We start from the raw sequence: 24669 nt of genomic DNA, 5'->3' as shown, positions 1-24669 counted from the left end.
CTGATCTCAAGTCAGAAACAACAAGAAAAGCTTGAAAGGTAAATAAGGGCTGTGTGTAAGATTCGAGTTGTGAATTCTGGCAGTCCCTGAGAAGCAGGTGATGCAGGCACCAAAGCTGGGCACCTGTGGGCTTTGCAGTGCTCATGATGCTTTCTCCAATGTTTTTAAAAACCCCACATATTAGCAAATATGGAGGGTGTTGCTTTGCTGCCCCATTGTCAGACATGATGCAATTTCATAGAATCTGATAGTTTTAGCCAATAACTAGGTGACAGATGCTCTCTGTTATTCCCCTGCTACCATCCAAGGGGAAGGTAAAAAGGAGAATAAGAGAGAGAGACTTGAAGGCTGGAAAAAAACTAGGATGGTTTTAAGCTGAGAGAGGGGGGATTTAGGGTAGATATTAGGAAGAAATTCTCCATTGTAGGGGTGGTGAGGAACTGGGATGGATTGCCCAGGGAGGTTGTTGATGCCCCATCCCTGGAGGTTTTTAAGGCCAGGTTGGAAGAGGTTTTGTGCAACTTGGTTTAGTGGTTCCCTACTCATGGCAGGGAGGTTGGAACTTGTTGATCTTTAAGGTCTTTTCCAACCTTAATGATTCTATAGGTTTAATGAAGTAGTAATAATGATGGTGAATTACATATATATATAAATATGTAAATATAGAACCCAGTTGTTAATGACTTCCCAACCAAAAAAGTCCCACACTAAACTCAGCAGCAAATGGAGGTGCCTGAGTCCAGGGTTCCAGTGACAGTCACCAACAGCCTTGGACCAACCAAGCCAGTCCTACTTGGGGAGGCAGGAGAAGGCAACCTGTCCTGGTGAACAGTGTTGTTCTTCAGTGAGGAACAAGATGCAGGAACAACAAGGTAACAAGGACAAACAAACAGAGCCCAACCCAGAGATGCTCTTAGGAGCCATTTTATACTGAGCACCATAGTCAGGAGCACTGTGATTGGTCCATTTGGGTCACCACTTTCTCCTCCCCATAGGCACAGCTGCTGCCCCCAGTAACTGCTGCATCCACAGACTGGTAGTTACTGGTAGGGTCTCAGGCAGTCTCAGAGCAGTTGTGACCACAGGCTATTTATCTTTGGTCCTTTCAAACCAGGACAGAATCATAGTTTTGTCCTTGTCTGCCTCCATCTGGCCAGAGAGGGGCCACCCTAAGTGTCCCCATAGACCACATCTGAAGGCAATGAAGAAAATAGAAACCTCCAGAGGTCAGTTCACCCCACATTTCTCTCCAAAGGAGCCTTTTTGCACTTACTCTAGAGGGAGCGCAGTTGACTTTAGGCATGGTGATGTCAGCTCAAAGCATGTTTGGGTGCAGGGGTACTGAAAGACTTGATATCAGTATTTCTCTTCTTCTCTGACAAATGTAAATGTCTCACATTCTAATCTCACTTGCCAAGAGAGAAATGTGGAGGTTACTGAAATCAACAGTTAATGCTTAGTTCATCTTCTGTTAGCATCTACCTTAACTATTTGTGAAGTTAAACAGAGACTTTTAGAACTCAAAGGGAAAACAATTAAATTGCCTCATTTCACTCTGTAAATTGGTCTAGGTCTACACCTAGAACCCAGGCACCCTGGACATGCCTTTCCTTCTCTAAATCCCTTTGTTTTCTAACAAGAATATTTTAGTAATCTGAGTGCTCAGTGAAATTCCAGTTCCATTAGTTATCTAGGGCTTTGTTATCTGTAAAATAGGAAGTGACTGTCATTAGCAAATGCAACAGAGGAGTGAGAAGTCCTTATGTGCTGTTTGCAGAACAGAGATGACAGATGATGCTACATTAAAGCTGAATGCAGAGACATCTCTTTGTATACAAGAAGGACTGGTCATTAGAAACCATAAAAGCAGGGAATTGCTTATTGCATCTTGCTGTGCATAACTGTGAATAAGTCTAAGAAGCAAAAGGTCTTTACCTGTGTTCACACCAGAGAGTTTCCATCCACCACCCCACTACTGGCATCTCCTATTATATCTTTTAATTTCCCCTATTTCTCTGCTCTCCTAAAGCTAGTGTGGGACAATCTCCTCCTCAAGCTCAGTCTCACACCACAAGTTCCTTCCTTCTGCTGGTCAGGTCTTTGCTGGAACACTTCTGCTCTGGTGCCATCAAGAAAGACACCAGATGATGAAAAAAGATCTTGAATCAACATGAAAGAATTTGACTTCCTTTGTTGGAAGGGTCTCAGCTGTCTTTGGGACAAAGGCCTGAACACAAACTCAAACAAAATTGGAAACAAGCCTATATATAATCAGCTTTAGGTGGGATGTGCAGGACAGTGAGGTAGAAGGGTGGAACCTTAGGTATGACCATGCCACACCGGGTGACTCCATCACCATAGCAGCCTCCTGGCGTCATATAGATGAGATGAGGTAGATAAATTAGCCTAAAATCATTGCTTGAATTGTGTTTTCAGAGTTTCTGACCCAAAGCTCTCAGTGCTGTGGATGCATTGAAATGGGGCTGCAAAGGCACCACATTTTTAGCCATTTCTCAGATCTCTGGTCTCAGAAAGAAAGTAGATATGACCAGTTTAACCTTTTGCACTCTCTGGAAGCTCTGTCTTAACAACCCCCAAGCTGCCTTGTGCAAATAGTAGAGGATTACTACTCATCTCAGCCTCACTGGTTCTGTAAAGTACCTAGTACTTGTCAAGGCCTCTGAAAAGAGCATATAAAAATGTCAAACCCTTGCTGTTATTAAAGAGGGTTTTCCAAAACAAGCCTGGGTTTAGATTTGCTTTTTAAACTGCCCTTTATGATTTTAGGGGGGTTGCGTTTTTTAATAGAAAATGATGGCAAGAAAAGCAGAGGAGGGTCAGTCCAAGGGCTGGAACAATAAGACTTTCCACAAGTTGAGTTAGATTCTCATAAAAACTTGGATTTTTCATGGATAAAGCAAATATCTAAATACCAACTGATCATTTGTCCTTTTTTTAAGCTGAAAATCAAAATATACTGATTTAGAATGTTGCTGGAGAACCTTAGGAGAGCTATGTTGCCTTACTCTCCCATCTTATTTAAAACAAGATTCTCTGCTGGATTTAAGTCCTGTGATGCTCCGTGCTCAGAGGTTCCCTCTGCATGTTCCCAAAGAGAAAAACCATGGACTAATTTCTGAATCAACATATCTGATTTCAATGAGAACAGTTTAAGTTTTTACTCAGCAAAACGCAGCATCTAACTTTGAGGTTTCCTAGGGAAGTTATGGAATTCCCATCCCTGGACATGTTGAAGGGCAGGTTGGATGGGGCTTGGAGCAACCTGGTCTGGTGGGAGGTGTCCCTGCCCATGGCAGGGGGGTTGAATCTAGATGATCTTTAGCATCTCTTCCAACCCAAACCATTCTATGATTCTATGATTCATAGAATCATAGAATCATAGAATCATAGAATCTTAGGGGCTGGAAGGGACCTCGAGAGATCATCTAGTCCAACCCCCCTGCCAGAGCAGGGTCACCTAGAGTACATCACACAGGAACTCATCCAGGTGGGTTTTGAATGTCTCCAGTGAGGGAGACTCCACAACCTCCCTGGGCAGTCTGTTCCAGTGCTCTGTCACTCTTACAGTAAAAAAATTTTTTCGGATATTCACCTTGAACCTCCTATGCTCCAATTTACACCCATTACCCCTTGTCCTATCACTGGTCATCACTGAGAAAAGCCTAACTCCATCCCCCTGACACTCACCCCTTACATATTTGTAAACATTGATGAGGTCACCCTAATCCGAGCCCCAGGGAGGCAACAGACCTCCCTGTGAGATGGGTCCGGCCGACAAATGGGCCCTTCTGTCCCCCTCAGAAGGGATTCTATGATTCTATGATATAGTTCCACAAAAGTAAACAAATTTCCAGACCAGTTCTGTCCTCAAACTTCCTTAGTGAGCCTGAGGTGAAGTTCATCACACTCACCACCTCAGAGCTGATGTGTCAGGCAGCTGTTTGGCTGAACATCAGTCATTCTTGTTCCACAAGTTTATAACCTTGTACCTGTCTCTGCAAGTGTCAAATCAAACTCCATCCTACATGAACTTTTCCCTTGTGTAACTGTAACCTGGGTTTGGTGTGACCAAGCTGTGCTACAACTGGACATGTTCTTCTGGGGTTGAATCACCTCCCTTGGCCTCCTGACCACTCTTCTTTTGATGCAGCCCAGGACATTGTTGGTTTCTGGGCTGCAAGCGCACATTGCTGCCTCACGTTGAGCTTCTCATCCACCATCACCCCCAAGTCCTTCCCCTCTGGGCTGTCTTCAATCCGTTGTCCTACCCAACCTGTATTTGTACTTGGGATTCTGCCCCAACCAGGTGCAGAATCTTTCAGTTGGCCTTGTTGAACTTAATGTAGTTTGCATGAGGCCACCTCTGAAGCCTGTCAAGGTCCCTCTGAATGGCATCCCTCCCCTCCAACATGTTGACCTCACCACACAGTTTGGTGTTGTGAGATCTCACCAGGAGTATTGTGTCCAGTTCTGGAGCCCCCAATATAAGAAGGACATGGAGCTTCTGGAGCAAGGCCAGAGGAGGCCACAAAGATAATCAAAGGGCTCCATGCAGGAGCTCTGCTATGGAGGCAGGCTGAGAGAGTTGGGGTTGTTCAGCCTGGAGAAGAGGAGGCTCTGGGGAGACCTCATAGTGGCCTTCCAGTGCCTGAAGAGGCTACAGGAAAGCTGGGGAGGGACTTTTTACAAGGGCTTGTAGTGAAAGGATAAGGGGTAATGGATTAAAACTGGAAGAGAGAAGTTTTAGGTTGCACATTAGGAAGAAATTCTTTAGTGTGAGAATGGTGAGACACTGGAACAGGTTGTCCAGGAAGATTGTGGATGCCCCATCCTTGGAAGTGTTCAAGGCTGGATGGGGCTCTGAGTCTAGTGGGAGGTGGAAGTGTCTCTGTCCATGCAGGTGAGTTGGATCTAGATGATGGTTAAGATCCCTTCCAACCCAAACCATTCTATGATTCTGTGATTCCTATTCACACCAGTGGTAACTGAGCCATGTGCTCCAATAGATGTGATTTTACAGGGTGAAGGGGTTGGTTTCCTTGTCTCCCCGAGGACGTCAGTACACGTTCAGTGATGGTGTGTGTAGCAGTGCATGGTGGTAGATCTTGGAGAGTCCTGATCTGTTTCTTTCCTCCCCCTCAGCAAACGGCGTTTTACGGCACGGTCAAGACTGGCTACACCATCGGACACACCTTATCACTCATAGCTCTCACAGCTGCCATGATCATTTTATGTCTCTTCAGGTAAGACCAGGGGTAGAAAAGGCCTAGGTAAGGGGATGACTCAAAGGACATAGTGGCTGTTTAAGCCCAAATAAATCAAGTGCTTTGGACACAGGTCATGAGCTTTACAAGTGTGTGTAAAAAATTTCTGCCAGGTCTTAGTTGGACAAGGGAGGAGAGTTCCTCCATCTTTTGGTGTCAGTGGGATTTGTGGCCTTTGTTTGAGAGTTATAACCCAAACCAGTTATTTAAGTGGGCTTCATTTCACTAAACATCAATTGTTATGGCCATTATCCCACAATCTTATTAGAGTCCCCAGAGACCTTGTCAGTGGGGTGTATATGGATACCATGGGATTATCTCTTTCAAGTTAAGAAGTTACTCAAACAGATGAAACACACCCCAAAACTGCCTCCCAAAGTCTATTTTAGAGTTGCTTCCTTCTATAGCCCACAAAGCTCCATGGTAAGACATAGACATCCCAGAGCCATTTTAGACATGCTGGAGCCTCTGACATGTGCACAAGTTTAGGAAATATAATGCAGGGCCTTCAGGAAACCGACACCCTTATGGACTGATGGGCAGATGCTCTGCAGCAAATCAAATGGCATTAGAGGCCTAGACTGCAGCAAATTAATGTTCAGCCTCTATTGTTTATAATTTAGACACCAGGAGGAAATTCTTTTGTGTGAGGGTGGTGAGACCCTGGCCCAGGTTGCCCAGGGAAGCTGTGGATGCCCCATTCCTGGAAGTGTTGAAGGGCAGGTTGGATGGGGCTTGGAGCAACCTGGGCTGGTGGGAGGTGTCCCTGCCCATGCAATGGGGTGGGACTGGATGACCTTTAATGTCTCTTCCAACTCAAACCATTCTATCATTTTATGTTTCTATGATAATAGATTCAGTCACCTAAATTTAGATCCCTCCAATGAGGAAGTCTTCATATAAGGCAATCTGCAATTATAACGTTGTTCACATGTATGGAGAAGAGCAAAAAGCAGATGTTCATGAGATGGAAGAACCTTCTAGATGTGATTCCACCTCCTCATGCTACTCACCAGTGACTTCCCTGAAACACATTAATGATTTTCCAGCTTCTGACAGTCTGGTCCAGACATGACCCCCAAAGAAAGCTGTAGCAAACAGCACAAGTTCTAGGGTAACTCACACTTATACCCAGGTCTCATCCTTCAAGGTCTTTACACATCTCAGCACACACACTCTCTTCACTTCTCTTAGTAGGGAGGAGTGAATTAGACACCTGTGCAAATTATCTCATCTCAGCAAGGTGCCAGCCAAGCTGGTGACAGTGTTGGGGTTCATGTTCTTCACTTGTGGGAAACAGCATCATTTGACTTGCTTTCACCTGCACAGAGGACCCAACTCAGTCACATTCTCTTGCCGTGGTCAGAGATTAAAAGCATAACCTCTGCCAATGCACAGGGACTCAGTAAGAGGTGGTAATTTGATTATGCTGCTGAGTGAGGTCTGGTGTGGTTCTGGTGACTGTACGAAGTATCCATTTCCAGAGGATTAGACACTTCAGTTTAGCTGATGTCGAGCCTTGTTTGAAAATACAACCTACTTCATCAAAATTCACCTTCAAAATGTAAATGGGCAAGGAACAGACAAACCCTGCTGATGTTCTCAATATCACTAATAAGTAGTCATTTTGAAGTGAAAATGCAGTTCTTATTGCTGCAGAAACCCTGTAATATGTGTTAATTTTGGCAGCAGCTGCTAAGAATTTACTTCTCTTTCTGAAGAAACATTTCACTTGGAAAAGAATAATTGCAGGACAAACATTCTGCAGAAGACAGACCTTTATCATGAGCACAGATTGCTCAGTCAAAAACATTTCTTTTCCAGTGGAGAGTAATGTGATGGACCTGTTTTCTGTCATTCTGTGCTTTGACCTTTTTTTTTCTGAGAACTGCTGGAAAAGCTGCAGATCTATGGATTGCCACATGTTTTGTGGATTTAAAAAGGCTTAAGTGGATTTGGGGTGGTTTCCATCAGAACGTGGTCTGTCTCAGGGTTTGTGATGTTTAATTGTAAGTCTGTATTTTGGCAGGAGAAACATGCAAATTGATGAAAAATGCTTTTGAGAAGCTTTGCTCTTCTGAAATGGTGTTTCATCTCTTCCCAACAGAAAACTGCACTGTACCCGAAACTATATTCATATGCACCTCTTCATGTCCTTCATCATGAGGGCCATTGCTGTCTTCATAAAAGATGTCATCCTCTTTGAAAGTGGAGAATCTGAGCACTGCTTTGTGAGTTCAGTAAGTAGTCACGTGCCAGCAAGTTTCCACCTTTATTCTGTTGCCCCTCTTAAGCAATACACCAAAAATTACCCTGCGGATGCACATCAGACATTTCTTTGGGAGGATTTGCATTGTTTTCTCATTGGAAAGAAACAAAAAGGTGGCTATTGTGGGTTGGTTTGGATGGAAAATGCATAAAATAAATAAGCAGGGTCCAAAATGTATAGGTGTCTGGTCCTTTCTGAGGGGCTCTATGAGATTTTGGGGTTCCTGTTGGTTCTGTGTCCACCTCTCAGTCCTGGTACTTATGAGGTAAGTACCTACCCATGAGCTATGTGTGCAAAGTGCAGCCATAGACAGCTGAGCTCTAATTAATATATGGAGTCTGGAGACCTGTTCACCTCTCTTTGTAGAAGACACCTGCATTTGGATGGGTCTCTGGGCTCCACTGATCACAACAACCACATCTCTGCAGGATTTTAAGTAGGAACTCTACATGCAGACATCGTTGTCTGTTTTTCCTCTGAATCTGCATCCCACCCTAGCCCTCTGCAACTGTGAAATTTCCCCACTGGGATGATAAATGGGGGGAATAAAGGAGTAGGGATTATTAAATTTTTTTCACTCTCAAATTCAGTGTTATCAGCTGGAACAAGCATAGAGGAGGGAGAGGAGCTGTTTATCTGAAGGCCATATTGACGTAAGAGGACACTAGTCATGAATAAATTTAGGCAGGAAATTGAAGTCACCAAAATAAAGAGATGTGATCAGAAGCCAGCCAAAAAACTTGAAAAAAGGAACCCTCAGAATAAATTCTTAATGAGCTGCTTGCTGGTAGTAGCAGGAGACTGGGCACAAGAGTTCTGCAGATCCCTTCTGGCTCTGTTTCATTTTTATATCATGAAGCACCAGAAAAAGATCCTATTTTCCATCCACCCTTTTTCTTCCTTGCTTTCTGGCTTTACTGCATCCTTACCCTGAGTCCTGTCCCTGCTGTTATAATGACCTTTCTGCCTCAGCACCCTCAGCTGGTATCAAAGAGCAGCCTACTCCCATCTTTTCCCCAGGAACTTCTCTATAGCACGATGCTTTCCTGTTGCAGTGACACGCTGGTGGGTTTTTTTCCCCTCTGTGGTTGACTGGGATCTGTATTTTTTAGCAGTGGGGTTTAATTGTGAAGGTCTATGAATAGTTAGAATGACATATAAAATGAAATCAACAATTGCCTGGTGTCTGCTGCCACAGATAACTGCCAACACTAACTAGCAGAGGAGCCAAGAACCCAGTGAGCCATGGAGTTTGAACCAACCTCTCACCTCTGTGGGAGTTTGCAGTGGGTCGTGACTGAGGCAGGACTGCAGAAAGCTGTATGAGAAGTGTTTGCTCCAGCCAGCCATCCAGAAACATTTCTTTGTATGAATACAGGACTTTGTCCTGCAGAATCCACAGCTTCTGGAAGCCAGAGTGCTTTCAGGCAGACTCAGGGTGGCCACCATTGTGTGTGTTTCTCCCTGACAGAGGGTTTTCATGTTAAATGCCAGCTCAGGGTGAATGGCTGAATGATGCACAAGGGCTATAAAAATATGTGGAATAAATCTGCCTTGCAAAAGCTGCACCTGTCTTCACCCAACATGTTGTGCAACCTTTTAGGCCACGGGGAAAAATATGCCTACATGAAATGCAGTCAAAATGCCTCTCCTAATATTCATCTCTTTGCAGAAAGAGCTGTAAAATCCATTGTGTTTGTGTGGTTTTGGTTGAACTAGGCTGCCTTAAATCAGGTTAAATAATTGGTTTATTTCTGCATTAAACTTGCAGGATAATGCTTTGACTTGGGAGGCCCAGGTATGAGTTCATACACCCAGAGCCTGATACACAATTTACTGAAGGTTTAGTGTCTAATGGTTAGATATGGCCTTGAGCTCCTTCGGTCTGAGAAGAGATTTGAACAAACAGTTCAATTTACAGAGTGCTCTGACCACTGTGCTTTTTAGAAGAAGGCAAAGCCAAAGCACTAACAGGGTTTTATTAGAAGAGAAAGTGCTGTGCTTAGTTCCTTTAAAGAAAAAAGGATAAAAGCACCCCCCTCTTCCAGAAAAGATTCAAGGCTGTAAAATCCAAAGGAACAGAGGCTTCTCCCAGCATTTCAGATGAAGGAAGCAAATTGCTAAATTTGGCATGACCTGTTGCAGCAAGAAGACTTCAATTATATTTTATTTACCAGACACACAAAAGTATTCTAAGCTCTCCAACAACAAACCTGCAAACGTCTCCATTCTTTCCCTCTGCTTTTTTCCTGTTGTTTTTTACCTCTTGTATGATTTAGAGGAGCTTTCTGTAGAGTTTGGTTTTTTTTATTTCTTCTTTCCCCTCTGACATTTGTTTTGCTGTGAGACTTAGATTGTAGCAGTGATCTGCAAATACAGAGTTATCAACAGATGTGGGGATAATATTCCACAGAACTTGTTTGGCAGATGCAAATCTCTTTATTTAACCTAATGGTGAAAATGTAGACCCAGGAGATGGATGTGCCAAGTTTGTGTTCTGACAGGAACATGATAGAGATCTTCAGCAGAATCCTAAATTGAAATTAAATGCCTTCAAAAAGCTCAGAAACAAGAACTGAAGCCAGTCCATTGCAACATCCATCTCTTGAAGCCAACAGGAACTATTTGGCTGTGTTTCACAGGAGTTTGTGGACAGGGCAAGGTGGTTCAGGTCAGCCACGAGTAAACGAGCATGGTGAGAAAGTTCTACTTCACATAAGCAGTGAACTTTTCCTTTGCTCCTTTTGCTGCTCCTTGGGGTGGAAACCAAATGTGACTGCTACCTGTTCAGTGGGAAGAGCAAGTCTCCTTCAGACTACACAGCTGGGCAAAACCAGGTGGATCTCATTTCACATTGGGCTTTATTTCCATGGCAAGAGAGATTGTAAAGCACTTCCTTATCTCAGGCAACACCTTTGTGCTTGGATGGTCCCACTGAACTCATTGGATAAGGTGCAGTTATCATAGAATCATAGAATGGTTTGGGTTGGAAGGGACCTTAAAGATCATCCAGTTTCAACCCTCCTGCATGGGCAGGAACACCTCCCACCATTCTAGGCTGCTCCAAGCCCCATCCAACCTGCCCTTCAACACTGCCAGGGATGGGGCAGCCACAGCTTCCCTGGGCAACCTGGGCCAGGCTCTCACCACCCTCACAGCACAGAGTCTCCCTTTAGCTTCTGCCCTGCGGTTGCTTTACCTGAAGCTGAAGCTGTGCTCACAAGCACCATTACCCTGCAAATGATGAGCATAGAATTGGGACAGTTTCCCCATTTACCAAGATAATTCTATTTTTACACCTCAGCTGAACTCTGAGTCATCTGCACAGAGGCCAGACCAGATAGAGCTAATCACCATCTTAGAAATACTCACAAGGCTGCCTCAAAAAAAATGGAATGAGTATTCCCAAGAGACAAAATAGAAAGGCCTGGTCCCTCAAAGGCTGAGTTACATAACCCCTGTTAAAAGCACTGGAAGAGAAATGCTTGAATAATCTTTGAGGGTCACAGCCAGGGGGCAAAGACCTGCTTCTGACGTGAGGGATGGCAGATGTAAGAGTTGCCAGCTGAACTCAGCAGATACGGATGCGTGTGGGCGACCTGCGTGGGAAGTGGGCAAGGCCTGAAGTGCTGTCATAGAATCACAGAGTGGTTTGGGTTGGAAGGGACTTTAAAGGTCATCAAGCTTCCAACCCCCCTGCATGGGCAGGGATACCTCCCACCAGCCCAGGTTGCTCCAAGCCCCATCCAACCTGCCCTTCAACACTGCCAGGGAGGGGGCAGCCACAGCTTCTCTGGGCAACCTGTTTCAATGTCTCATCACCCTCACAGGAAAGAATTTCTCACTCTATTAGGCTCAGTTGTGGCTCAACCTTGGTGCAAATGGAAGTGCTGGCACAGGAAAGAGAGGAGATTACGTCAAATAGCTTCTTTCTAATGTCTCCATTTTTTTCTTTTGGATCATTTGGGTTGGAAAAAAACATTAAGATCATCAAGTCCAACCATGAACCTAGCACACTGCCAAGGCCACCATTAAGCCATGTCCTAAGTCCCATACCTACACATCTTTTAAATGCCTCCAGGGAGCAGGCAAGACTTGGCTTGCTGAGGAAGTGTGTCTGTGTGCACGTGGATGGCTGCACAGCACAGCTCCTCAGTCTAGAAATAGCATATCTGCTTTATGAAAGTGGTAACAAATCAACAAGCTCAGACACAAATACAGGTTATAATGGCTTAATAAATTGCCCAGTGACAGCTGACATGGAGTAAGTATTCCAGTGTGTGCTCTTAGGCAATGATGGACACATGAAAATGTACTGTGTGGTGACCTAGGGGAAAGCAGGTTCAGATAAATGAGATTAATTTCCTATTGCCAAGGCTTAAGAGCACTCTTGTGTAGTGTTTCTGGGGCACCAGTGATGCAGAGCAGCATGTAAACACAGAAAGTGAGTGTTTGAAGCCTCTTATCCTTGTGCCTGAGAGATGGTGCCTCTGAAATCAGTTGTGTTGCTCTATCTCCATTGACTTCCAGTTGAAGCCATCAAGGGCAGCAGGAGCTGAAGGCTCCACCATCAAGGCATAAGATTATTATTCCTGTGAAGGTCTTTGTTTTGATTCCTGATAGATAAAAAATTGCTTCAACAGAGGCTTTGAACTCCACAGCTCAGGTCCTCACAAACTGAAGGCTACGTGCCTCACTCAGAAGCCACTTTCTTTCTATCAAGGTGGCATTTTAAGAATTTCTTCAGTCTAATTTCTTTATTGACAGACAAAGTTAAGTGCTCAACACCCAAAATTTTGGGTCATCTTCCAGGAAAATTTGCAGAGCCACCCACTAGTGTAGCAATTTATAATTTAAAATCACTTGCTTGTCAGATTCCATGATAGAGAAGAAAGGAATATCTCCATGCATCTGGCACAGAATTTAATGGACAATGCAGAGCTATGGACAGTGCTTTACAATATTTAGGTTCTAAAATGATTGGGCATTTGTCAGTTGAATGAATTCCAGTGCCAACATGTGAGATGTTGTCTAATCTTACAAGAAGAACAAATATTTGGTCATTTTGTACTCATTACAGACTGGACATACCTTGGCTGAGGTGGACATCTTACCAGATGAACCAGAATGAGATTCAATCTGATTTAGACACATGGGGTGGGAATCAGCTCAAGATTGAGACTCCTGAATTTAGTTTTGATTGTGAGATGAGTGTTCAAAAATAGCACTATAGTTATGGAGAGGTAGGGTTAGGATAGTCCATGTGCCTGAAGGGCCTAGTTTCAGCATCTCCAAAGCAGGTGGCACTTGCTCAGTGCTACCTTATCTTCCAGGTGTGCCTGAACAACAGGATCATGACTGAGATTTAAAAAAGCTTTTAAATAGGATCAAGGTGGCCTCCTTGAACAGGCTGGGGGGAAGAGCAACTGTTGCCGTGGACAGATTCAGCACGAGTCACTCAGACATTATCCCTTCAGATAGGTCATGTCTTCTGGGCATCATAAAAAGGAAGAGCTGGATAAATCTGTCACTGAGAAAATGAGTTTTCATCTGTATTCTGTTGAAGAGGCCTGCAGAAATCTTTGTGTAAATCTCTTGTGGTGGTAGCCCAGGTAAAAGGATCTAAGTGCTGAAAAGGGGATTTTAAGGCCTCCATGTTTCATGATTGATTGAGGTGAATCTGAGCCCACATTTTTGCCTAAGGCACTGGAGACTGAACTTCATAAATAATGCCAGGAGCTGCGCTATTGCCCAGGATTGCATGTGATGTCTTAAAAACAACTCTGAGCTGACTGAAATATTCCTGCTACGCTGCAGGAAGCCACAGAGTTTGAGGGTGCAAGGGAGGAACAGGGGGTCACATCTATGTACAGGAGAGGGGCAGCTCAGGTCTTGTGATGGGGGTTCCCATGGCTGGGGTGAGGAGACTCAGGCAGACTGTCTACCTCCCAATTTAATCCCAGGTGCCCCTTTATCCTTCTTTGATCTAAATTCTTCTTTAACCCAAGTCCTAACACCCCACATCCCAAGTGAAGAAGACCAGGGAGATTGGTGTTAGTGCAGTGATACTCTGTGAGGCACCACAGTGTTTCTGTGGGGTTAATTGACCTTTTTCTGTAGAGTTTTGCTGTGTTGAGAGGAGGCTGATGAATGCATGTGTGTTGCTTGAGTGTGTGTACCTCCCTCAAAATCTCAGACCAGCTCCTGTCCAATGAAGCTGCTTACCCTGAGCTGGAGAAATTCAGCAACTGCTCAGGACTGAGAGTCCTCAGCAGTTCTTAATGAGCAAGGATACTTGGAGTAGAGTTATCATCAGTGAGGAGTGTGACGTGTGTGTATTTAATGCAATGACAAGTTCAGCTCTGGGTTAATTATTGCCTCCACCATCTGAACTTCATTTTTCTAGGTGGCTCAGATGGTCATGGCATCAGTTTTAGGAGAAAGATGGTTTTCTCAGGGCTAACATTATTTGAAAATGTAAAGTGCTGCTTGGCACAGGGAAGAAGCCTGGTTGGGCTATTGCTCAGTCTTGTTTCTTCTGTTCTCATGTCCCTTCTCTTTGCCACTTTCTGAGAAAGCTGGTTGCATTTTGAGTGCATTCTTGCTATGATCTGACAGAGAGGGCTGTGTTTTTCCCTGGCTGGAGGTAGCTCAGTTGCTTCCCCTACCATTCCATACAGCTCTGAACTTGACCTGCTACAGACACACTGAAATTTTTGCCCAGCTGCTCAACTAAGCAGGTTTCAACATCACACCAACTTTCTAACCATGTGCTTGATCCCTGCTCATCCATCTCCTTATGGAAAGGACAGTGTACATTCCTAAGTTCTCAACAGCTCATTAAATATTTGCCCTAAAATAAGTGCAGGAATTCCTCTTGCAGCATATTCTGCCTTCTCTGTTGCCTTGTTAGGCAACAAATAGATGTGTGCTCAGGGCAGCTCTGTCTCAGAGGGCATTTACTGCCCTAATTTTGAAGAGAAGGCATTTCTCTGAGAGCCATAGGCCTGGTTCCCATCCAGAAGGTAGGCATTCCCACTCATGTTCAGGGAATACTAAATCCTCCTTGACCAACAGGACTTTGCATGCACTTTGTACACGTGTGAATATCCATCTAAAATGCAAAACAGTAGGAATTATTTCTAAGCTTTGTCTACATTTGAGGAAACCAGCCTTTCAGAAAAGTTGTGCAGTGCAATATGTGCATTTTTTCCCTGTCTTGCCAGGTCAGTGAGGATTCTCCACAAAGGGCAGACTTTGGCCACCTGACCATGAGCATCTCATACCCCTCAAAATACTGGTGAATATCCTGAAGGTCTGCACAGGAAATCCCCATCACAGAATCACAGAATCATGGGGGTTGGAAGGAACCTCTGAAGATGATCAAATCTAGCCCTCCTGCTGCAGCAGGATTACCTAGGGCAGATCACACAGGAATGTGTCCAGAGGGGTCTTGAAAGTGTGCTCCAAATGATGCATAAAAATATCTTTTCTCCAGATAAAATACATCTGGAGTGGTAGCCACTGCTCAAATAGCCAAATACCCCTCAGCATGGAGCAAAGAATTGATTGCTACAGGTCCCTCAGAGAAGAAGCTGCCAAAACTCAGCTGCTGCCCTTGTGCATGATCCACCTCATGTCTGTAAGCTCAGATTCACGTCAATCAGTCATGAAACCTGGTTGCCAATACCAACAGAGAGCTGATGGATTTGAGCACCCAGATCTGGGGATTCTGCTGCCACAGCCTGAGTTCAACACAACTTCCTCTCCGTGGCAGCAGGAGCTCTGCACACTCAAGCTGGGAATCCCTGCCTGAGAGTCTCTGTTATGCAGGAATTGTGCACTTTTTGTGAGCCTTTCCTGGTGCCATAAAGGGTTGTGGTCCCTTCTGAGTTGCTCCAGCCTCGTGCCTCTGCCACAGCTTCAATGCAACCAGCCACAAAGGATTCCCCAGTGTTCAAGCCCCAGAGCAAAACCGTGCTTGGGGAGCATGTGGTTGAGATGCACCAAAACTGCTCACTTAAACCTTGTCTCTCACCTGTGAGCTTCTGAATTAGGGCCACACTCTGATAGAATGAAACCAGTTCTTGTTCAGCAGCCCCAGGAGAGCTCATTACAATCACACCAGCAAATCCCCACTGGCTACAGACACTCCAAGCAGGCAGTCAGGCTTTGGGCAAAAGAAATTAGGTTTGTCAATGTCTCACAACCTTATGCCTACAAGAGAGAAACTTGAGGGGACTGTTTACAAGGGCGTGTAGTGATAGGGTGAGGGGTAATGGCTTTCAACTGGAAGTTGAAAGTTAAGTTAGATAGTAGGAAGAAATTCTTCACTGTGACAGTGGTGAGACCCTGGCCCAGGTTGCCCAGAGAAGCTGTGGATGCCCCATCCCTGTCAGTGTTGAAGGGCAGGTTGGATGGGGCTTGGAGCAGCCTGGGCTGGTGGGAGGTGTCCCTGCCCATGCAGGGGGTTTGGAACTGGGTGATCTTTAAGATCTCTTCCAACCCAAACCATGCTGTCATTCTATGAAACAAAGAGCATGGACATGCCATGGGGAGGGTGCTGCTGCATCCCCAGCCCTTGTCAGCTCAGCTCTGTGTCACCTTCCCTCCCTGGGAGTTAACTGCCTGCTCTGCCTCCACCTTCCCCATCACCACAGGCAAGTCCCTGTTTGTGCCACCTGCCTCCCAGGAGGGAGCTGATGTGCATATAAATTGCTTAGCAGGAGCCCATGGAGGTCTCCAGTGTGACATTCTGGTGGGGGCTAGGAAGGGGTTGAATTAAGTTTGAGTGGTGGGTGGGGACCAGGTCCTGTCCAAAACATGTGACATTGAGAAAAACCCTTTCCACACTTTTCCTTTTAACCAGAGTATTCTGGTGGGGGCTAGGAAGGGGTTGAATTAGTTTTGAGTAGTGGGTGAGGACCAGGTCCTCTCCAAAACATGTGACATTGAGAAAACCCTTTCCACATTTTTCCTTTTAACTGGAGGGTTTCATAGCAACTGTTTTGAGCCAGAAAAGGGGCTGGGGGATGGGTGGGAAGTAAGAGCTTGTCACTGGTGCAAATCAGTTGTTACTCAAGTTAATCAATTATTGCTCAAGTTAAATATATTGCCTGTGCAGAGCACGAGGGAGGAGCCACCAACCAGAGAGTGCTACCAGCCAGATTCTTGTGCCTTTGCCCCCAAAAGTGCAGGGTATTCCCCAGGCAGAGTCACTGAGGGCAACAAAGCCATTGCTGAATCAACACCTCAAGGATGCTTAGGCTGTGGATGTGTGTGATGATACCACCAGTGATCTCCTGTAAGGCTGTGGCTGGACCTGGACATATGAGCTGAGGCAATGGCCAGGGCTGGCACACTTCTTTGCCCAACTGATTTCTACCTTCAAGTGCTTTGCAGTGTGTTTGGCCCCTGAGTCTCAGAGAGAAATTTCCCTTTTGTTTTTTTTTTTCTTTTGCAAGGTGACTGTTCCCATTACCTGTGCTGCAGTGAAATCTTCACACAGCAAGTTATTGTGTTTAATTATTCATTTCCTGAAGGAAAAAAAAAATAATCCTCCTTCCCTTTTCAAATTTCTCCCCTTCCAATACAATCAAAATCTGTCCGTGCCCATTAGAGTTTACCCTGCTGCTTCTTACTATTCTTTTGTTTAAATATATATATATATACATGCCAGACCTTCTTTTCCTAACTGAATATTCACAATTCTTTGTAGTCTTGGCTTTTTTCAAACCTTTGTCTCAAACACCTTCAGTTTTTGCAATAACTGCCAGGCTGTGGGGTGATCATAGTTGAACTGGTTTCAGGGGCTGATTAATACAGGTATTTTTTCAGGGTTTGTTTTGGTTTTGTGGGGGTTTTTTGGTTGGTTGGTTGGCTGTTTTTTTTTCTCCTAGGAAATCAGTTTGTTCAACCTTCATTTCTTTGGGTTCAGGGAGCCAGGCAGCCCCACTGAGAATGATGAGGTAGACCATGATGCCTAAGTCACTCAGAGTGTCATTCCTCAAGACAATGACTTTAGTGCCAAAATGGCATAAGAAATTCCCACCCATTCTTGTTTGCTCTGCAGTGCAGATCCCTTCCATCCTGCTGGCCTTGGTGATGCTGTGAATGTAGGTTTTTTGACCACACCATAAACTGAGTTGGTCTCAGTTCAAAGTAGCACCTTTTTGGAGGGTTCTTATCAACCACTGCAATGGTTTCCTTCATAGCTAAGCCCCACAAAGCCTCCCTGGCAGAGCAGGGGCTGGTGACTGCACAGCAGAGCAGGACCTTCTGGCACCTCTGCCACTAACCTGGCTTCCCACAGATGTACATCCAAAACCTACAGAGTGCTGGTAGGGATCGTGGTCCAGCATATCAGCTTGTCACTGCTCAGCAGGGTTTCCAAGCTTGAGTGCATCTCCAGGCTCACACAAACAGCATCCAGACCTGAGCTGGCTCAAGGATGCACACTGCACTCCATGAGGGGTTAACACATGCCCAGAATGTCCACCCATAGCAGGCTTGGTAGGGCTTTTTACCATGGAGCTTGTTCCATAAAGTTGCAACCCCAAAGCAACCCCAAAGTTCCACAAGGAGCAAGGTTTCTGGATAATTCCATGTGTTTGCTATGGAAACATGCTGCAGTTCGTCACTGTTTGTTTCTTCTCTTCCAGGTAGGCTGCAAAGTCATGATGGTTTTCTTCCAGTACTGCGTCATGGCCAACTTCTTCTGGCTCCTGGTGGAGGGGTTGTATCTTCACACCCTGTTGGTCATCTCCTTCTTTTCAGAGAGGAAGTACTTTTGGTGGTACATCTTGATTGGCTGGGGTATGCATCTTCTCAAAATTGAATGCAAAGAGGTGATCCTGGCAGGCATGTCCCCCCCCTCAGAGGTGTCCAGGGCCAGGTTGGATGGGGCTTGGAGCAACCTGGGCTGGTGGGAGGTGTCCCTGCCCATGCAGGGGGGTTGGAACTGGATGATCTTTAAGGTCCTTTCCAACCCAAACCATTCCATGATTCCATAGTTTTTAACAGCAGTTTAATACACAAATCTTGGGGCTCAGACAGGGCACTGCTGTGGTAAATGTGTTACCTTGCTGCCAAGAATTGGTAGTACAGCCAGGAGCGAGATCAAGTGATGGCCAGAGGGGTTTAAGAGCATTAACCTAAATCTTCAAAGGTATTCAAGTCCTTAGTTTGTGCTAGGTTAACTGATAGCTGAGCACTTCAGGCTCCTTAAGGATTGTCGACCTGAAACTCTTCATCACCTGTACAGTCATTTAGTCCTTTGACCCTGAGTGAGATCCTGAAGTTGACCTTGAAGTGTAAGGATGGATCCCAGCAAAGCAGGGCTCCTGGCCTGAGCCAGACCCTGCAGTCTGGCACTCTCTTCTTGTCTAACTGAATTCAGGCCAGTTGGCCAAACTGAGATCTCATCTCCTGTGGGCTAATGCTGATAACCTTCTGCTTACTGCATTCCTGACTTCTCCAGCTTTCATGTGAATCTAGTCTCAACCACATAAAACAAAATAAAATAAAACAAACAATAAAATAAAAACAACAAAATAAAAGACAACAAAAGAATGCCAAGGAAGACAGAATTAAACTCTTCACAGATAACTTGGAGCTGAATTCCTAACTTCTGCAAATTAACCCTGCCAGATCAACTGTTCTTCTTTCTTCCAAAGAGGAAACAGAAATATCTTTTCCCCTTTAAACCATTTAGTTGAAGATTTCTCTTTAAGTAAGGAAAGTATCTTCCTAGTGCATGGTCTCAATAGCTGGAACCGAGAAATAATTAGAGCAGGGAAGAATCTTGAAGGAAAAAATATTCAGGGGGATGTCTGGACTCAGGATTTGATCAGTTAGCCAGGGAGTAACTTCCACTGAAAGTGAAAGGAGTTCTGCCTGGGTTCACACTGCAGAGGAGGGACAATACCCTGTGCTATGAGCAGAAGAAGAGATGATGTTAACAGGCCTTGTTCCAGGTACCACTAATCAGGTCAGGCCGTCTTTAAACCTTTCCTTGTGCATAGACACCATTTCTTCCAGCACAGCAGAGATGGCAGATTTTAAAGAAAAATGTCTGCAGCTGATGATCTTAAGGAAAGGAATTCCCTTGCACATGTAATGTATTCTGAGGTTGCTTGGATGAGGAAGGGCAATTCAAGACAAACACAGATGCTTGAAGGATCTGTTGGCCTTTCAGTCATCTCTCATTTGCAAGAGCATCAGTGGTGGATCAGAAATGGATCATGCAGGAATTAATAATTCAGACATACTCATTGCAGCTCATGCTGTTTATATTACCATTGCACTCAGAAGTCAGTGGTAATAAACAGGACACACCACTGTGACTAACACAGAACACAGCACTGTGTCCTTCCTGGAGAGTTTCCAATCTCAATCTAATAAAGCACAAGAGACAGAGGGAAGTGGCACCACAAGGATGGAACAAGACCACCCTAGTCAGGCAGAAGATCTTGGAGCGAAGAGCAGAGGCAGGTTCATCTGGCCACCTACATACACATACATGTGAACTGGTCATTCCAGTCTCCCTTTATAGTCAGTGGGTATCCAGACAGCACAGCCAGGAGAGTCCAAAGGCTTGTTTCTTGTCCTAAGACATCAGAGCACCTTCCAGTGCCTGAAGGGGACCTACAGGAAAGCTGAGGATGGACTTTTTACAAGGGCATGGAGTGACAGGACAAGAGGAACAGTTTTAAGCTGGAAGAGAGTAGATACAGGTTAGACTTTAGGAAGAAATTCTTCACTGTGACAGTGGTGAGACACTGGAACAGATTGTCCATGGAGGTTGTGGAGGCTTCATCCCTGGAAGTGTTCCAGGCCATCTTGGAGCAACCTGGGCTGGTGGGAGGTGTGCCTGCCCATGAAGGGGATTGGAACTGGATGATCTTTAAGGTCCCTTCCAATCCAAACCAGTCTATGATTCTATGATAGAAAAACCATCTAACGTAGCTCAGACTTCAGTGCTAGCAGTGTCTGTTTCTCCCTGATGATGCTAAAGGGAGCCTGTGATGATTGGTTTAGCTACAGGTGTCCACACTGTAGATGTTCAGAGTCATTCCTATTCCTTGCATGTCACCATCAGAAGGTTTTTTTGCAAGCACTGCAACAGGAAGATAAACGTGCCAGGGAGCAGTTACAGGGATTTCATCTTGCATGGCAAGTGGGAGACAAAGGCAACGTGTTGCTTGTTTGCATGTGAGGGTTGAAAACATGAAGCTTTTGTGCACTCTTGAGGGAAGGCATCACTTCAGTTGCTCAGGAGAGATGGAGAGTGGGGTAGAACAGGCCTGAAAACAGTGATAATGATTTCTGACAGTAACACCATCTCTTCTCTTGTCAGGTGCCCCCTCCGTGTTCATCACTGCTTGGACTATTGTCAGGATTTACTTTTTTGATGTTGGGTAAGCCTGAGGACTTGGTTCTCTTTGCTTCATGATTCTTCCTTCCTTTATCTCCAAGGGAGGCCAAGGAAAGCCCTGCAGGTTTCATGACCCAGCCATCCTGCCCTAACCCCAGGGACAGTCAGAGCAGAGGCTTTCTCCTGCCACCACAAACTGAGAAATGCTGCAAGGTCTCACCAAAGACACCTGGTTTATATCAGCTTAGGCTAGTCACTCCCTCTCTTTGTTTCCCAATCCCTTTTTAAGGATGTTAATAGGGAATTTGGGAACAGACCAGTACCTGAAGGCACTACAGGAAAGCTGGAGAGGGACGTTTGAAAAGGACATGGAGTGATAAAATGAGAAGAATGGGTTTAAGCTGAAAGAGAGGAGGTTTAGATTAGATATTAAGATTAAATTCTTTAGCATGAGGGTGGTGAGACACTGGAACAAGTTGCTCAGAGAAGTTTTGGCTGCCTCATCCCTGGAACTGTTCAAGGCCAGGTTGGTCTTTAAGGTCCCTTCCAACCCAAGCAATATTATGGTTCTATGATCAAATTTGGCAGCTGCCCCATGCAGAGCAGAGCTTTGCATCCTGCAGAATTGACCCTAAATACTCTGGTGCAGCAGATATTTAAACACATCCATTAGCTCTCCCACAGAAAAAGTCTAAAAACTCTTTAGTTTGTTTTGTTGTGGTTTTTTTTTTCCCCAGGCAGGTCTTAGGATCTATTATTTTTTCTCTTTAACCTGGCAGCAGCCTTTGATATTTGATATAAGAAGGAGACAGAATACAGCCAAGAGAACAAGGCAGAAATCAGATAATATATGCCAGTAAATAGGATCTGATCCTGCAATTCTCCTTCATATTTCTACTCAATCAGTCACACTATAGTAATTAGAATAGCTTTTATGAGAAAACACTCGAGAGAATTACAAAATCAGGTGCTTATTATGAACTCACTGTGCATCTACAGCACATGGTTAACTCCATTTTCTCCCTCCAAATGTGTCCTGATTTGTCCTTAAGTCAGGAAGAGAAGCAGCTCAGATTTCTCATTGCATTTTTTATTTATAGTCATGCTAACACATTTCCTGAGGGCTACTGATTTCTTTTATGGCTTCACTCTATCTGCATAAAACTGGCCTTATTTACTCTGTTAATAAATAGCCTCTGCAATGAGATAAAGACCAAAGGATTTAACCAGTCTGGATGCTAATTCTTCTTACTATATATTCCCACTAAGCTCCAGCAATTCTCAATAAAGATGCAGCCTTCTTTGCATTTTCTGGAGGCTTTAAAGCTCTACATTTTTGTGCCAAGCACAAGAGATTGTGAATTTACAGAATATGCTAATACCTAACACAGATATTATATTTTTTTGCATACTAAAATTACCTACAGAGAAAAAAAATACAGGAAATTAATCCAGATTAAATAAAACCTGACTGTGTAAGATGGGTTAAACAACATTAAGCTTCTGTTCAAACATTCTGCCTCCAAATTACCATGACCCTCGTTCAGGCTGCCTGAATTTATTTTAAAAATGAAGTGCATTAGACATAATTAGGGCCATTTAAATTCTAAATGAAAGGGCATCATGCACCTGCCTAAGTATAAACATCTGGATGTGAGCAATTTGCTTGAGTCTCCTTTTATAGCTCGTGCAGGTTTAGTCAGTGTAGTCCATGGAGTGCTCTTCTTCTCATCCTAAAGTTGATGCCTAAAATAAGTCTCAGGAACTGAGACTCTTCACCTACTCATGTAGTCAGCATTTGGAATTAGATGTGTTGAATCCAGGTGAAACTGTCTGTGATGGGTTCCACTGATCTACTTCCATCATGAGTGCAGACTGATTTTCATGAATACTCTCCTACAAATGCACCTTTGATCACCCGATTCTGGTGAGGTGTGCAGATAAAGTGTCCCAAGCAGTATTAGTCATTTCTACATCATTCCTATTGTCTCATTTTCTTGTTGGCTTTGATGTTGCAGATGATCTAGATGAGTGGTGTGGTTTGCAGACAGTTCTGACTTCAGGATGAAGCAAATCACACTCTGGATCCTATTGACTGGTCTGACTAGACCCATAGTTCAGGTGCAGCTAGTGAGATTTAGTTGGACTCATCCCATTATAGGCCTGCTGACATCAGTTAGATATTAGGAAGAAATTCTTCACTGTAAGGGTGGTGAGGAACTGGGATGGGTTGCCCAGGGAGGTTGTTGATGTCCCATCCCTGGAGGTTTATAAGGCCAGGTTGGATGAGGTTTTGTGCAACCTGGTCTAGGCATGGGGGCTGGAACTCAATGATCTTTAAGGTCCCTTCCAACTTTAATGATTCTATGTTTTAAGTCTGGTCTTTGTTTCTTTTTAGGTGCTGGGAGGAAGTAGTGGAATCCCCATTCTGGTGGATCATTAAAACTCCTATTTTGGTGTCCATTTTGGTAAAGTATCAGCACATTTTGCTGGCTGCAAAGCCATCTTTAATACTAAGTGTGGGGGACGAAGGGGTGTTGAGAAGTCTTCTGTAAATGTCCATGGAACATGCATTGCCAGATGCAATCCCACTCTATATTGAATGTCTTAGGATGAGGAAGTTCACCTCTGGGATAAACATCTGTAAACATTTGCCATAGAAAGAGTTTAAGTGACTAGGCAACTCAGGTGGAGCTCATTTGGTTCAACTGTGACCACTCTGACCTCACCTGGTCACCACTCTAGTGGAGGAGCCATGGATTTGTGTAGCCAGGGAAGACTGAGGAATGTGGTCAGAGATCCAGGAAAGGCTCATCTTGTCTAATGAACTGGTGAATGTCTGAATTAGATGAGATTAATTGTGCCATAAATGTTTTTTTTTTTTCTCTGAGCTGACCATATGCAGAGCACAGGGTGACTTGTTCAGCTGTAGATATCAACACTAAAGTAAAATGGGATGAGTGCTGCCATAAATCTCTACCTACATGCAAAGAGCTTGGATTTATTTGCCCAGATCTTTGCCTCTGGTTCTAGCAACCAGCAGAAAGTTGAATTCCAGCTGAGTGTTTTTAAAGTAAGCTCTTGAGAAGCTTGGCTAATTTCCAGATAAATCAACAGAAGTGCTTGACTACTTACTTCTCTGGCTGTGATCAATTCTGAGCACAGAAACACGTCACATCTGGGGAACTCATGAGTCCTTCCATCCCTCTTGAATACCACATGTTTCCTCTGTCAGGTATCAAGCCAAATTTGAAATCAAATTAGCCTGTTAAACTTAGCTATGACTTTTCTCAAGTAAAGGCAAGTATGTGGGAAAAGAAGAAAAAGAATGCAACAGAAATCAACCCAAATATATCTCTTTTAATCAGAAATCTTTTCTTAGACATAATTCTTCTCATTCCACGTACATTATGACCTTTACAAGAAGCCTTCTTTGCTCTGTAGCATTTGTCATACAGGGATTTCAAACTGAAACAGTTTGAATAATCACATCTTACCTCACTGAAAAGAAATGCAATCCTTAGAAGAAACATCTCAAAATATTTATATCATCATATAAAGATATATAGTATTTTCCTTTCCCAAGATAACCTTTTGGTAATGAAATACACCCTGTTCTCCTCAGATCAAAGAGTCTGTGTTTTCTGTTGGCCACTACATTTTTTCCTCATTGCTGAACAAAATTCACCCAGCAATTTCTGATTTTCCTTCTGCAGATATCATATAAATCTGGCACAAGG

General features: G+C 44.3%; 1 protein-coding gene across 2 annotated transcripts in view; it reads left to right on the top strand.

Moving 5' to 3' along the window:
* VIPR1 (vasoactive intestinal peptide receptor 1) overlaps positions 1-24669 on the top strand; it is a 70513-nt gene that overhangs the window by 33646 nt on the left and 12198 nt on the right. For both annotated transcript variants that reach the window (XM_009994625.1, XM_009994633.1), the window contains 5 exons: positions 5164-5264; positions 7393-7525; positions 18216-18369; positions 20912-20972; positions 23328-23397. In XM_009994625.1, the coding sequence (XP_009992927.1) occupies positions 5164-5264; positions 7393-7525; positions 18216-18369; positions 20912-20972; positions 23328-23397 (519 nt within the window). The remainder of the gene's footprint in view (positions 1-5163; positions 5265-7392; positions 7526-18215; positions 18370-20911; positions 20973-23327; positions 23398-24669) is intronic.

This window comes from Chaetura pelagica, unplaced genomic scaffold (assembly GCF_000747805.2).
Source record: "Chaetura pelagica isolate M959 unplaced genomic scaffold, ChaPel_1.0 scaffold130, whole genome shotgun sequence".
Taxonomy (NCBI): Eukaryota; Metazoa; Chordata; class Aves; order Apodiformes; family Apodidae; genus Chaetura; species Chaetura pelagica.
The sequence above is the reverse complement of the archived record's forward strand: the minus strand, read 5'-3'. Positions and strand labels throughout refer to the sequence as shown.